Here is a 15552-nt window from a genome sequence, read left to right as displayed (position 1 = left end):
TAAAAAGGAGAGAAGACATAGAATCAGGCAGAGCTCCTTAGGCTGCTACCCGAGACCTGACGCGCAGGTACCCAGAGGACACCTTTCCATGGTAACTTCAGGAAAGCTGCCTGAGAAAACACTCACGTGTGTTTCTGAAGTAAAAAACACAACTTATGAGTCATCCGATGAAAAAGAAGGTATTAACTAGGTATTGGCAATCCAAAGGCAGAGGAACCGGGCAGTAGCAGGATCAATCCCTGAAGGTGGTAGAGCTCACACAATGGCCCTCTCCTGGCAGTGCCCTCCAGAGGTGGTTTGCCAATGTGTTCTTTACACCTTCCAGATGGGGTGCACTTCTCTACCTGCCCCAGCTTGGTCCTCTTTTGGTTTCTAACCGTCTGCTCCAGTTTCTTACACTGGTCTGCCCCAGTATATTCTGGGGCAGATTCTGCAGGGGGAAGTCTCACAGCAGGAAGCACTTTGAATCTGTTAATGTGATGAGTAGAGAAAAACTCTCGACTCAAGTGCAGAGCACCTTGACTGAGCTAAAGCTGCTGCAGGCCAGAATAGACAGACTGCTGGACCTCACTAGGGAGAGGCTCCCTCCACATGTTCACACATGAGGGAGAAAATAGCTACTGTGTGTAGCATCAGTTGGTCAGTTTTACAATCCTTAAGATTAGTGGCTTACAAGACAGAAGACAAGCTGCCTAGTCCTTCACCAACATTTGCTGTGGACTACGTTGTGCTCTGAGAAGCAACTTCCTGAGTGAGTTCTAAGGTGAATTAGCACCTTCATGTAGCCTGAAGTGTGTTCCAGAGAAAGAGCACCATCCCAGTGTGGGAGACAAGTGGACGAGATCCTAACTAGAGGACCTCGGAGTAAGCACAACCGTCAGTCTTCCCAGATACCCAAGGACAGATGACATTCCTAGTCTGCTCAACCTTTCACATCCTCAGAGGTCTGGTAGCCTTCAGGAAAGCTCTACCCTGATGATGGCAGTTACCTTGTCAGGGAAATTACAACTTAACCAGCACTCTAGTTTATCAATTAGTTTCTTCTTGCCCAACTTGGCAATCAATCAGTCCCTAAAATTTTACATTTCTCTATTAGATGCCTAACCTGGCGGGTCAGTAAGAAACTGGTCAAATCCCAACACTGACCAACAAGGAAAACACGCTGATCAGAGTCCCACAAGGACAGGGAACAGGTGCAAAGAAAGAAACTGTCTCCTGGCTAGAGTTTTAGTAGAAAATCTGATCAGTCAGGGAAAATAGAAACCCTTCCAGACTGTCAGTAAAGAACAGGTTAAAACACTATGACTCTCTGCACCTGCACAGCACAGTACAAGCACGAGGGAAGGGAATATACAGGGGAAACCAAAGGCAATTAAAAACCTGCAAGTTTGTAACAGTTTATCTATTCAGAATTCTCCGAGTAAAGTTGAGGCCTGGAAGGGAGGTCTTCTTGTGCCAGAACTGCTGCACGCACCAGCAGGGAGGGAAAAAGTAAGGAAGTTCACCTTCAACATACATGAAAGAATAGCAAAACAGTTTAAAAAGTTAAAAATGTTCAAAAATTTTTTTTTAAATTCTTTTGACCTGATTTTATTAAGAGTCATCCAGCTGTCTTCTATCTAGCTCTGATCTCAGGTGGCCCTATGACAGTTCAGCCACAGTGTGTCACACATTCCATTCCCAGGAGGCTGGGTAGAAAGGTCTCTGGTAACTAGCAGCAATCCACTTCTTATGATGGGTTGCTTGACTGCCATTTGGTCTCATGCTCCAGAAGAATCTTCTCTGTGAATAGTCCTCTCCAGCTGGACCAGGAGGAGGGACGAAGCCTCTCTGGTAAACACTCTGATTTTGTGACCATTTTCTTAAACAAGAAGCAACAAATCATTGTCAGGATTAACAAACAATAACAAGCTTTATAAAATAATACAGATACTCAATTTCACTCTTTCCTACCAGGGCGACCCAAGCAGATAATCACTTACCTTTCTCTTCATTTTTTATGAAGCTAGGACTGGGGAGATGGCTCAGTGAGTACAGCTCATGCCATTCACATGGGCTGGATCCCCAGAACCCAGAGAGAGCTGACAAACGGTAGCATGTGTCTGCAATCCCTATGATAATATGGGAGGCAGAGAAAGGAGGATCCCTGGGAGCTTGAGGGCAGCTGGCCTGGAATATGCAGTGGGACTACGAGAGGCTCTACCTCAGACAAGGTCAAAGTGTGAAGAAAAGAGTGAGACTTGGGTTGTCCTCATGCAGGCAGCACCCCCGCCCCCACCCCCAAATCTCACTTAGTCACATTCGGTCAGTTGCGTCTTTGGCCTCTATCCCTTTCCATCATTCTGACTATTGCCACTGTTGGTTGTGAGCAGCCATGTGGGGCTGGGAACTGAACTGATTTTTCTGCAAGAGCAGCCAGTGCTCTCAACTGCTGAGCCTACTCTCCAGCTCCTGCTACGACTTTTACTGTTATAAATGTTTCAATTTCAGTGGCTTTATAAAAATGTCACAGTACCATTAGGGTCACTTAGCTGTATCTCCATTCTTAGAATCACAGGCCATACCAGTTTTCCCGCCATCAATATTTTGGGGATTAGCATCTCACAGTATATACTACTGTACACAGAGCACCTAGCTCTGTCTTAAGACAGCAGGATTTGAAAAGTACAGTGTTAAAACGGAACTGATTAGGTACGAACATCTTTATGACCATTAAAACTGACTCAAAAGGGCTCTCCACTCTCAGTGTTACCAGCAGCATATTTTTGAAGGTGTTACAATACCAACTTGCTTTAACAGATGTAGCAAGGTAAAAACCATTGCTATGGGTTATGCATTTGAAAATCTCCACCTCAGAGAACGGAAATTAGAGATGTGGGCTCACCCAAGATGGCACATAGTGTCAATGGCAGAGTAAGGAGACAAATTCAAACCCAGCCTGACTGTTAAAACCCTTGAATGCTCATAAAAACTTAAACTAAATTAATAGCCAAAATGTTTTGCAAGCGATGGTTGTTAATTGTGTGTAGCATCCTGACTATAGTAAGGAATGGATACAGAGCTGTAGTTTTGCATCTGCCAATAAGAGTGTTTCCAAAACAGATTGAAGTATGAGGAGTAGGCTCATAAGGAAGGTCTGCTTTGCATGTGGGTGAGCACAAAACACCTGGACAGGAGAGCAGCACCAGCACAAAGCAGAGCAAGGGCACGTTTACCCTCCCGCCTGCCCTTCCACCCCCTATCTAAGGCTTCTCTGGCCTTTCTTCACCACTCCTAGAAAAATCGCCATGCTCCTTTGGTCTGAGCACCACTACTGGCAACCCAGGGTTTCCAACTTACAGAGGGCTCATTGGGCGACTTCTCAGCCCACAGAGTTACACGAGTTAATCACCCTACTAAAGGCCCATCTTCTCTATCTGCCCACCCTCTCTCCCTTCTTCTCTATCTCCCCTTTCTAAGGAGACAGACAATTTTGACTGAACAGAGAATTTCCCCATTTCCCAACTGAAATCCTTTTATGATTTAATCTGCTCAAAACATGTGTAAATATCTCTATTATGACTTTACTCTTTCACCCCCCCCCCCCAGGCCTGGGTCTATGTTGACCTGGAGCTCACTATATAGCCAATGATGAACTCCTGATCTTCCTGCCAGTGTACTACCCCTGTCTGGATTTGTATTTGTTCTTTAATGACAGCCTTTTTTATTCCCAAAGTCTTAAAGCCTAGGGATATACCTGAGAGGTAGAATCTTGGGTTTCGAACCAAGAATGCAAGATTTTATTTTCTAGTAGGCCCATCTAATTCCTCTTAGATTAAGTTAATTAAAAAAAGATAATAAAATAACATTTCCTTTTCTCAGCTGTGTCTGAAGAGCTACACATTTCCCATCCAGTGTTTGATTTGCTAAGCAGCATGACTGACCCTGATTGGGAAGGAAATACCAATTGCTGGTCATTATCACAGTGGACTTTCCCCTGGCTTAAAATACAGTGTCCACCTCAGTTCTGGGAAAGGGAGAAGCACAGGTACCTGAATGAGTACGCTGAGCTCTGGGTCTGAACATGCTGGGACGATGCCACATGACCACCACGTCGGCTTTTCTTAGGTCCTTTGTTCACAGGTTTGTTAGTGGTGTGGACTTGTTCTGTAAGATGTGCTGAGTCTTCAAGACCACCTGATCTAGATGCACTAACATTCTGGTTCCTGAAAGAGAAGTGCGCCACAGTGTCAGCAGACTCCAGCTCCAGTGGCCAGTTTAGTGACTGTATTTTGACTCCTGAATGTCTGATGTCATCTCCCCACTCCCAGTTGTTTAGGTTTTGCTCACAAGTGAGCAAGCGGCCAGGCAAATGTGCTGCTTGAACTATACCAAAGAGGCTTTCCTAGCCACGAATCTCGCCTAAGAAGATGGAAGACTTACTTTCTGACACGACGTTTCTGCAGGTTTTCAATGTAGTTCTGCCTTTCTATGCAATGTCCCCGGCACCTGTTGAACACTGAGGAGTGGATGAAGATGAACTATTAGAACAGAGGCACGGGAAGGGATCTGGCCGAGAATGCAGATCAGAGCTCACACTCACTGACTAGTCACAGGCTGATGCAGCTCACTCCTGCAGACATGTTCCTTCTTAAGCTCTTTGGCAAAAGGCTGTCTTCCATCCCTATCCTTGCTCTTCCTTCCCCTGGTGCTGGAGACCACACTTGGGTTCCACACGCTGAGCAGATGTTCTGCCACTGAGCCACATCCCCAGCCCCACAAGCAACACTCCTTCCTTTTCGCTCTCCACTTTCCTTCTGGTATCTTATATTGCCTCATATACATTACTTTTTCCAAAACTTGAAGAGTGGTTCTACCATTTCCACCTTTTGCTTTTATAGGAAGGGAAAGACAGTGGCACCCCTCATACTTACATTCAATTGCATCATCTGGCCTCATGCCTTCTACATCAATCAAATATCTAACAAAACAACATAATTTGGGTCACTTAAATATACGAAAAGAAAAAATGAAAACAGGTCCAATTTCACTTACAAGTGGAGACATACAAATCCTAAGAAAATACCATATATCTAATCCAATAGTTAGAGAATAACATGCCATGACCATAAAAAAAGACTATCCCAAGATCGACTAATTTAGAAATATATTAATAAAGATACTTATATTAATATAACAATATAATTAATAAAGAAATGCATGACCAAACTGGCAAATGTTTCAAAGGCAGATTTAGCAGTCATTTCCATCCACCTGCTTTGTGAACTAAAACACAGGAAGTTTCCTTAGTATCGCTGTGCACTCATCAGTAACCAACAGAGCAACTGGGAAAAATAGTAATGCAGCAGACAAATGATATGGGCCAAAACCAGGAGCTAATGTCACTGTCACCTACTTTTCCTGATTTTCACCTTCAATCTACCACCAGGGTCCTGACAGTGATGACTGCCTCCTTCTATAAAATGGCCTTGACATCCTTGTCCAAGTGACCATCAATACGTTAATTTGTACAAAAACCTAATGACTCCTTGCCTCCACCACTCTTGAATATCCTTTACTCAGCAGAAATAGATGGGGGTTCAACAACACATCCCCAAAAGGTGCAACAACAAAAAACCCAAACAGACTGCAATACCACTTTGCACGGCCCAGCTGACTCCTCCCCACACCCGCAGTCCACTGCACTGCCATACTTACCGCACTGCCCACCTCCTCCAGCACAGTGTATGGAATCCTACTCTAGGCTCTTGGCTGAGCCTTAAGTTTATAGTCTCTTCTGTGCCCTTACTCAGCCAGTACTAGTTCAACCTTCAGACGGTCACTCAGACTCTCCATGGAAATGTACTGTCTTCTTGAGGAGATAGGCCAAAGCCTCCCTCTCATTTGCTCTCATGTTCCTGCACTCCTCCGTAGCTGACAGTGATAATTCTATAGTCTTATTATTATTATATTATTCTAGTCTTCCTTCTTTCTTCAGAGGCAGGTTAAACAATCATCTTTGCCCGCACTCACACTGCTCACACAAACTATCACTCAGTAAGGACGAGCATAAAGTCACATAGCACGGCGATTCTTTAAGAAGCACCAGAATGCATCTGAATTTAGTGCAGCAGTGGATCCAAAGACACTCATGCCACTTTAATGCTTTACCAACCCCCAAACTTCTGACTTGTATGTACATCAGTACGCGACAAACGAACAAACAAGCAACGAAAAACAGGCTTGCCTTTAACAGTCTGCAGATATGTCCAAGAAGATTCCTACTGTGTTTTTAACTGCAAAACTGAATGTCTATTATACGTGAAGCCACAGAGATGTGCTTATTTCTCTATCTGTGACGTCTACAAGGGTATTGCTCATGGCAGTTTCTGGGTAGAGGCCACACTGCTCTGTATTTAACCCATGTCTAAGTTTATATCACCATTGTAAACACACACACACACACACACACACACACACACAAAACATTATTTGACTTTTGGGTTGGCAACTCACCTGCAAATGAGGTAGCCAGTCCTATTTAAGCCATGGGTACAGTGGACACCAATAAGTTTGTCTATAAAATAGAAAATGTAGAGTTAAGAAACAAGATACACCAAAAATAATTTATACAATTTTCTGAAGAGTGAGACAAGTTTGTGAAATAGTGCTGCTATGTTGAAAAGTGGCTTTAAAAACATGTTATCAAGAATAACCTGCCAAAAGCTCATTGTTGTGGAAATTTTGCAGGTACTGGTTAAATAAAATAATTCATATTAAAAGGTACTAGAGGGTTGCATTAGACAAAGAGAGCTGTCTTAATATGAAGAGGAAACTGCAGTGTGTGTGTGTGTTTGCACATGCACACAATGCTGAAGTTTGAAACTGGGACTCACGCAAGCCAGGCAAGTGCTCTGTATTGAAGATACAGACCTCTCAGTCCAGCCTCTACTCATGACAGTAAATAGCAATCCCAACTATACTCCAAATGGAAAGACAGCAGAGACACCGTCAGTATGTACTATAGAGATGCAAGCCTCCTGCCCACTTGTACACTTCCCCCAGCCTTTGCCTTCTGTTCTCTTTATGGAACTTTCGGATCCTGCATTTTCAATCTTCTACCTCTCATTCCTTAGCCACAGAGAAAGGGAAACACAGTTTTCAGTCAAATTTTGTTTCTGTGTGGCCAACAAGAGGAAAAACACTTTATTCCCACCAGTTGACATATTGAAAAAACAGCAGACCTAATATTAGAATATTAACAATATCACACTGCCCTGGAGAAACGGCTCAGTGCTGGAAAGCACATCTGCTCTTGATAAGGATCCAAACTCAGTTCCAGCATCCATGCTGCATGGCTCACAACTGCCTGTAACTCTGGACTCTCTGAGGACCTGCACTCATAGGCACACAGCTATAAGCACACATATGTAACTAAAAATAGAAGAAATCTGAAAAGTCTCCAAACCTATTCAAAATAGAGTTCAGACAAGGAAAACAAAACAAAAAAACCAAACCAAAAACTTACCATTGTTTTTATTTCTCTTTAAAAACTCTTTAACTGCACTTTTGAACTGAAAAATAGTGCCACTGTCAGGTACCTGATGACCAACTGTAAGAATTTTTATGTAAGAAATTGTTTTTGGCAAATCCTAGAAAGCAAAACAAAGACAGACAGACATTACTTCATTTGTAAGTAGTAATGAAGGATTCGAGGAGCCTGAAATAAGCTGATAATGACAGACTCACTATGACCGACTTCTGACTAGAGAGCCACTTCCTACAAAGCAGTTTCAAGCAGGACAGAGAACTTGGTTCTCACGGAGACCAGAGAACAGTCACTAGGAATGCAGAACACACCAAATACCACGTGAATCAGGGCGTGTATGCCGTGAGACTAAACAGAATCAACGGCTTTTCACTCTTCTGTGCCTGCACACAGTAGTAATGACTGGGCGAAAGGAGCCGTGACTAGCAGAGAGAACAGGAAGTAGGGTTGGAGAGGTGGCTCGAGCTCAGCAGCGCTTGCTGTTCTTCCAGTGGGCGTAGTTCAGTTCTCAACACCCAAGTCTGACGGCTCACAACAGCCTGTAACTCCTGCTCCAGACCATCCGGCGCCCTCTTCTGACCTCAGCCGACACCTACACACGTGGTAGACACTACACAGACAGACACAGCTACACAGATACACGCACGCGCGCACACGCGCACACATACACGCACACGCACACACACACGCACACGCACACACACACACTAAATCTCAGGGAAAAAAGAGAGGTTAGGTGAAAATCTGTAACTCTGGGTTTAACTGGAAAGCACTATCACAAATTTTATAGAGTTCCTGGCTTGTCTAACAGTATCAGTCAATTAGCAGTATATACTCAACACTCATGTACCTGAAAACTACCAACACAGAAAGGAAACAAAGCTCTCTGCAAGGCAGAGTCAGCCTGGGACAGGAGACAACTAAGGTGAAGACCGAGCGATCACGAAGGATCAGGGCATTCCACGGTCAGCACTGAGAAGTGGTTTAACCTACTGAGGGGCTACTGGCAGCTGGTGGCTGTTTGGAGAGGCCAGGTCAGTTTTCTTCAGGACTATGGCCCTGGGTAGTTGGTCATGCTCCAGTAGACAGCGTAGACATGTGCACTTGAGCAGCATTAATTTTGAACTCAGTGGATTATTTTTAAAAGGCAGAGGGGATGGAGTGGAGAAATGGCTCAGAGGGTGAGAGCTTAAGACCTGGGTTGAGCTCCCAGCACCCACACCAGGCAGCTCACAACTACCTATCACTTTAGGTCTAAAGGATCTGACCCCTTCTACTCTCCATGGGGACCACCAAGCATGTGGTGAACTTATTATTATAACAAATATAAAAAGAAGAGGACATGACATTGGAGTGTAAATCAGGAGGATTTAGCTGTGGTATTGGGGTGACTGTGATCAGAAAAGTATATTATACGTGTATGAAGTTCTTAATAATATTGTCTAAAAAAGGTTTTAGGAGTCGAACTGAGAAGCCTCAACTATCCAAAGAGAGGCCCTCCACCTGTGCTCCAATTCAAAAAGGCAACTACATGGGCATTTGTGATGACAGAAAAAATTTAACTAATTAAATAAGCTCTGACTAGTCACTATTGGCGGCTATCAGGGAGCCAAGATGTTATTTTGAAAGCATAGAGGAAAGAATCCTGTGGACATTACTGAGTAAATAAAACATGAATGATAAAATTCACCTTGTATAGCCTGGTATGGTGGCATACACCTGTAATCCTAGACCCTGGGAGGCTGAGGCAGGATAATCTTGAGTTTGAAGTCAGCCTGGGCTACACAGCAAGAGCCTGTCTCAAAAAAGAAAAAAGAAAAAGAAGATCAACTTTTTGAAGCCTCAAAGGAATTAATAGAGCAATCATTAATTAACTTGTAACACCATAAGAGACAACCACTCGTTATATGCCCCCTTAACTAAAGGACATGTGACAACTTATGAAAACGTCTCATGTTGGGTACAGCTGTACACCTTTGTAATCCTTGTGTCTCAGTAGGCTGAGCACAGGGGTTCAAGATCAGTCAGGCCGATATAGCAAGAACCCATCTTGAAATGCTTAAAATTGCCACATTAAAAGGAAAATCAAGGTTTTGACAGAAAATGGCTCATAGTTAAAAGAGTTTTTACTGTTTTTGAAGAGAATGAGGGTTTAGTTCCCAAGACCCAGATAGCCAGTTACTGTCTGCAACTCCAGTTCCAGTTTCTGACACCCTTTTCTAAGTTCTGTAGGCAATGATAGTGTTGCCCATAAACTCATGCCAGCACACAAGCATGCATTAAAACAAAGACTTCTTAGAAAAGGAAATCAGGCTGGGTGTGGCGGTCCATGCCTGTAATCACAGCACTTGGGAGGTAGAGGCAGGAGGATCAGGAGTTTAAGGCCATCCTCGGTGACTGAGGGCAGCCTGGACTATATGAGGCATTATCTCAAATTTAAATAAATAAACAAAGGCAGGTGGAGTGCTATAGAATTATAATTCCAGTATTAGAGAGACTGAGGAGGAAGATCATGAGTCAACCAGGGCTACATACTAGGACTCTGTTTCAAATACTAAACCCCAAATAGAACAATAAGGAAGAGAGGAAAGGAGGGTGGGAAAGAGAAAGGGAAACCAGGGCTTAGAGGATCAGGAGGAGGGAGGAGGGAGAAAAGGAGAAAGGAAAACAGAATCCTGAATCTGGCTATGCTAGCCCACTGGCAGAGAACACTGGGCTATACTAGCATGTGGAGGCACACAGCTAACATTTAGATGGTACAGCCTGACTGGATCTCTCAAAGCAAGAATTCACGGGATGGACAAAATAAAGAGACATGGACAGCAATGTATAGACTTAATCAGATCAGACAGACAGCCAACTGCAAACTAACAATTCTTATGACAGTTAGGAGCTATCAAATTGCATATCTGACATAAAAGAACTGATGTTAAGGAAAAAGCACTGTATCTTAAATACACATACCAAAGATGTAGAGATGAATTCTATAGTATTTAAGAGTTCCATTAGAATAAGACGAAACACGCTGATGTGGTGGTGCACACAATGAATCTCTGCACATGGGAGGCAGGAGCAGCTTGCCTTTGTGGGCTGGAGACCAGCCCAGTGTACATATAATACATTTCAGGCCAGCTAGAGCCACACTATGAGAGTCCTTCTCATGGAAAACAAACAAACAAACACCAAAACAAAAACAACGAATAATTGCCTCCACCCCAACACCCCCGCCCCCATCTACACAGGGGCAGGGGAATTCAGAAGGCAGAATGGGGGTGAAATAGATAGCACCAATAATGAAATACAGCATATATGTATAACTTAATATTGAGTCAGAAAAGAAAAAGATTCTGATATGTGCTTTAATAAATGTCAGAGACATAATTACTAAAATCATTCAGTCACAGAAAGGCAAGTATTACATGATACTGGGGCTGGAGAGACAGCTCGTGCAGAAGACTCTGGTTCAACTCCCAGCACATAGCAGTTCATAATCATCTGTAATTTCAGTTACACTCAATATAATGTCCACTTCTGTCCTCACAGACACCTGGCAGGTCTGTGGTGCACATATATACAGGCAGGCAAACACTCATACAAATAAATAAACCTTTAAAAAATTACTCCACAGACAGTGTAACTCTCCCACCACATCAAAGATACTTTCTTCCTCTTACAGCACACAGATTACAAAAAGCCACAACTAGTCAAAATGCAGAAAACTACTTCTAAATACGACCTTACATCTAAGGCTCTGAGAACATAAGGAGGAGGTAGAGATACTGTAAGAGCTCAAAGACCAGGAGGTCGAGGTCAGCTGCGAGATTATATTCCATACGTATGACAGGGAAGGCTACACCCATGAAACTGCAACAATACGGGTGCTTAAACAAGATCTAAACAGTAGCCATCAGTTGACATGCCAACATGGATGGGAGAAACTGCAGAAGGCCCAGCCCCTGAATGAAGAACATCTGAGAAAGGGAGAATCAGCCTTCAGATATAAGTACTATAAAGCGTGGCCCAAAAAAAAGCCACACATACAAGCAGAACTAGACAGACTCAGCAGGGTGCATCGTGTACATGCAGCAACACTAAAGAGGAAGAGGCTGAGTGCGAAGGTGGGGCTAGGAGGTTAAGGGAAACGACAGAATTCTATTTTAATTAATTTAACATTTAAATGCATGTTATGCTGTATTATGCTACTCCTATGAGATACCTAGAACTGGGAAATTCATAGTAATAAAGCAGGTTAAGAGGTTACTAGGGGTCTGGTGTATAGGAGAAGGGAGAATTAATGTTCAATGTTTACAGAACTTTTGCTGATTAAAGAGACTGATAATAATTACTACGTATTATAGTTTAATGCACGTCTCCAATCTAGTATGTGTGTATGTGTGTTTTTCGTTGTTGAAGACTTAGGTAGTCCAAGGTGGCCTTGAATTTGTGATCCTTCTGCCATAGACTCCTAAGATCTGGGATTATAGCCATTAACTACCACCCACACCTGGCCTTCGATCGCACTTGAAAATGAAATTAGGGAAACTATTGGCTTTTCTTTAAGAATTATTACTACCCATGAATGAAGTTTAGTTTTTGCATCACCACAGGATGAAAAGTATTAAATTACTATGAATTATTTCTTTTTCAGTCAGAGGTCCACTTACCTCTACTTTATAATAGCGCTGAGTATATGTTAAATCGATTATCAATCCAAGTTCTTCATTTTGTTCTTGAATTTTATTAAAAAGATCCAAAGGAGAAAAGCATTCTTCTGGCATAAGCTTTGCTTCAAATTTCTGTAAGAGAGTGAAGTAAGAGAGCAAACCTACATCAAGTCCTGCATCACACGATGCATTTATCCCAGCCCCATAAAGTGAGGACCCGGTGAGACCAAAAGGCTGTTTCCACTCTTCTGGAAGCTTGCAACAATCTTTCTTCCAGTGGTGGGAAGAACGTAAGCTCACTTTAATATATACATATTTCTGTGTTTGTCTCCCTACCTGAAAGGCTTAAGAATTTCCTAGTCAACATTAAATACACAAGGTAAAAACAAGAGCAAATAAAAATGTGTTCCTATTTGCCTAAGCCTTAAAATTTCAATGCATTTCACCAATGAACACCCCCTCCCACTCTCGTGAATTTCCAGCACAGCAACTACCATATCAACACAGTGAATTATCTAGTTAAGTTGGGCTGACATAAAATATAACACATTAAAATTATTCTTGATTAAGAGACAGCATTCTCCATGAGGAATTTGTTTCTGAAAAGATTCTGTAATCTTAATTTTCACTTACTTTTTGCAAAGGAACTTTGAAAGCAATGAAACGAGTCCCAGGCATCCGTTGCCCAACTGGGAGATAGTCTTTCCACCTGTGACACAGGGCATTGGTTAGTCAGACTGAATGCCAGCCTTGTCTCCAAGAATAAGGCTCCAATAGGTACCTCATACACACAGAATGTCCCTTTACCCTGCTCTGCCTTTTGTCCTATTTATTCTGCACAAGTAACGACCTACCATCCTTCCTTCTGTTTCCCCATCTTGAAGACAGATACAAGTCAACAAAGCAGCACATAGGTCTCAGCAAACAGTACCTAAAACTAGAATTACCAGAGAACAGAACTGCCTACAAATCCAGCCTAGAATCAAATACTAAAGTGATATATCAGACGAGAAAATAGAAGGGAGATTGTGTCAGCGGGGAAAGGGGTTAAGGGAGGGGAAAGGGCAACAAGAGGCAGAAAAGGGAAAGACAGTGTGTATTTCCCCTCCTAGGTGGAATCTAGTTTTAAACATGTAATACATATTTGAGACAGGACAGTGGTGAATTATTTAGGGGGAGGAAAGAAACTAGTAAAACATGGGCAGGAGAAAGGGGAAGGTGTATGTGTGGGGGTGACTATGAGCAAAGTACAATGACATACATGTAGAAAATGTCATAATGAAACTTGTATTTTGTATGGTAACTAAAAAATATTAAAAGCGGCAAGGAGTAATGAATGCCCCATACCGGCTGAAGGAGCTAACACTCAACACTTTCACTGCAGTGTTTTCAGTTTCCACACCAGTGACATCAGCTCAATGTGTACAAATCTCCATTCATACAACCTGAGCTTCCGTGTGGAGAGTCAGAGCTGAGTTGGTCTGTGTCCATGAATTACACATGTATGGTTCATTCATATACCTGGAGTACGGAGAGGACTGAGTGGTGAGAGACTGGAGACACAGTGGGCTAGTGTGGCAGGCTGTGACAAGAAGGTTGGCTTTTTATTTTTAAAGTCAAGCTTTACCTTACATCTATGAACTGTCTCACAATTACTACTTGATATTTATCTTGTTTTATCTCCATAAATAAGCAATACCTAAAATTATTTTTAATTTTTAGTTAAGAATTTTATACCCAATAAAGTGAATTTATTAATAAAATATTAATAAACAATAATTTACAACATACTTATACTTTAGTTAAAATATTAATGGTTAAATAATTAACTATATAAGATATGTTAAAAATGAACTGGCCAGGGGCTGGAGAGATGGCTCAGCGGTTAAGAGCACTGACTGCTCTTTGAGGTATCCTAAGTTCAATTCCCAGCAACCACATGGTGGCTCACAACCATCTGTAATGGGATCCAATGCCCTCTTCTGGTGTGTCTGAAGACAGCTACAGTGTACACATATACATAAAAATAAATCTTAAAAAGAAATGGGTTGGTGAGTATATAGACGACTGTCTTCCGCAATATGTCAGGCAAGTTCTGTACTGGGATGATAGAGAAGAGCTGACAGACTGTGAAGATATCCAGGAGATAAAACGAAGTGTTTACTCAAGTCTGGGAGGGGAGAGAGACATTATGTCCATGTTGAATTTTAGGTACTGCTCATTTGTGGCTATAAAAAGAAGTGCTTGAACTGAAGTCCTTTCATCTTGAGTTTTTAAGTATTGCTTATTTGTTGCGATAAAACAAAGGACTTGATGAATTCTAGGAAGGAGAGAGGCCGATTGGGCCACGTCTGGCTTCAGCTATTTTTTATTTGTGGAGATAAAACGACCGACTTTTGAAATCGAAAAAGGGAAGCAAACGGCCGCAAGTAAAGGTTCATATTCATAGCACCTGTGAGCAAAATCATAAAACTAGCCATTGGCACAGGCAGGGTTAACTCCCGCAAATGACACCTCCGCCCTCAGAGTCCTGGAAGCAAAAGAACCTCTCTAGCCTGTCCCAAGCGAGCACAGGGTGTATACAGCTCAGACCGGATCCCACACAGAGTCTCAACAAGCTGAAGACTGTGGCTTCAGTGATCAAGGAACGCCTAATACTGGCAGCCGCGCCCCACTGCGCCCTTCCGCCCTGGTCCGAGCTCCACAGAGCCCGGTCCGGACAGACCTGAGACCCCAGAATGCGGGGTGGGGAAGTGTGGGGGGGTTCGGCGCGGAGGACTCTGGGAGGCGGAAGGGCGCGAGGCCAGGGAGAACGCCAAGACTCTGGGCCACCAAGGCAGCCGGAACGCCAGGACCGGAACCAAAGCGCCTTACCTTTCCGGGATCTGGTTTCTGCCCTTCTTCTTGGGTGGGGCACGGGCAGTAAAGTCCCGGCCCCGACTGTATCGGCCATAATGCCACTGGTTCATGTGGGCGCAGAGATGCCGCCCACCCAACGCCAGACGTGCCAGAGCAGCCAAAGCAGCGACCTCAGGGCTGCCAGAAAACGCCGCCGGAACCAAAGCGCCGGCAAAGGAACGCGCCGCGTCGATGCCTCGCTAGTGCGCATGCGCCTTGCCCCTCCGTGATGACGTCACACGTCGCGCTGAGAATAAGGTTTGTCAACCTGCCATTGGTTCCAACAATATTGTACTTATCTGGATGGAGGCCGGTATTGCAGCTGTGCGAATAATTACTTGCGTCGGCAAAACTGCTCAGGACAAGGAACAGAAATTCAGCCCCACCCCTCCGATCCCTGCATTCTTCGCGAACGTTGTCAATTGTTTACATTTTGTATATTCATGATTTTCTTTTACACAT

At 43.3% G+C, this 15552-nt stretch overlaps 1 protein-coding gene across 1 annotated transcript; it reads right to left on the bottom strand.

Moving 5' to 3' along the window:
• Positions 1-1383: 1383 nt before the first annotated feature.
• On the bottom strand, positions 1384-15288 carry Dusp11 (dual specificity phosphatase 11). Its single transcript, XM_032906176.1, has 9 exons — positions 15067-15288; positions 12826-12901; positions 12193-12324; positions 7508-7631; positions 6496-6556; positions 4914-4960; positions 4423-4498; positions 4032-4205; positions 1384-1861 (listed from the first exon to the last, which is right to left on the bottom strand). The coding sequence occupies exons 1-9, from the start codon at positions 15159-15161 to the stop codon at positions 1666-1668; spliced, it is 981 nt and encodes a 326-aa protein (XP_032762067.1). The 5' UTR covers positions 15162-15288; the 3' UTR covers positions 1384-1665.
• Between the last annotated feature and the right edge of the window lie 264 nt (positions 15289-15552).

This window comes from Rattus rattus, chromosome 6, assembly GCF_011064425.1.
Source record: "Rattus rattus isolate New Zealand chromosome 6, Rrattus_CSIRO_v1, whole genome shotgun sequence".
In the NCBI taxonomy this organism is placed as follows: Eukaryota; Metazoa; Chordata; class Mammalia; order Rodentia; family Muridae; genus Rattus; species Rattus rattus.
Note: the sequence above shows the minus strand (reverse complement) of the source record. Positions and strands in the feature narration are given on the sequence as shown.

Bases quoted from the DNA above. Each gene is read 5' to 3' on its own strand.
- Dusp11 (XM_032906176.1), bottom strand. From the start codon at position 15,161: ATGAACCAGTGGCATTATGGCCGATACAGTCGGGGCCGGGACTTTACT. The intron at 12,325-12,825 runs GTAAGTGAAAAT...ACTCTCTTACAG, and splicing joins TCAAAGTTCCTTTGCAAAAA to AAATTTGAAGCAAAGCTTAT. The intron at 4,961-6,495 runs GTGAGTTGCCAA...TTGTTTTGTTAG, and splicing joins ACTGGCTACCTCATTTGCAG to ATATTTGATTGATGTAGAAG.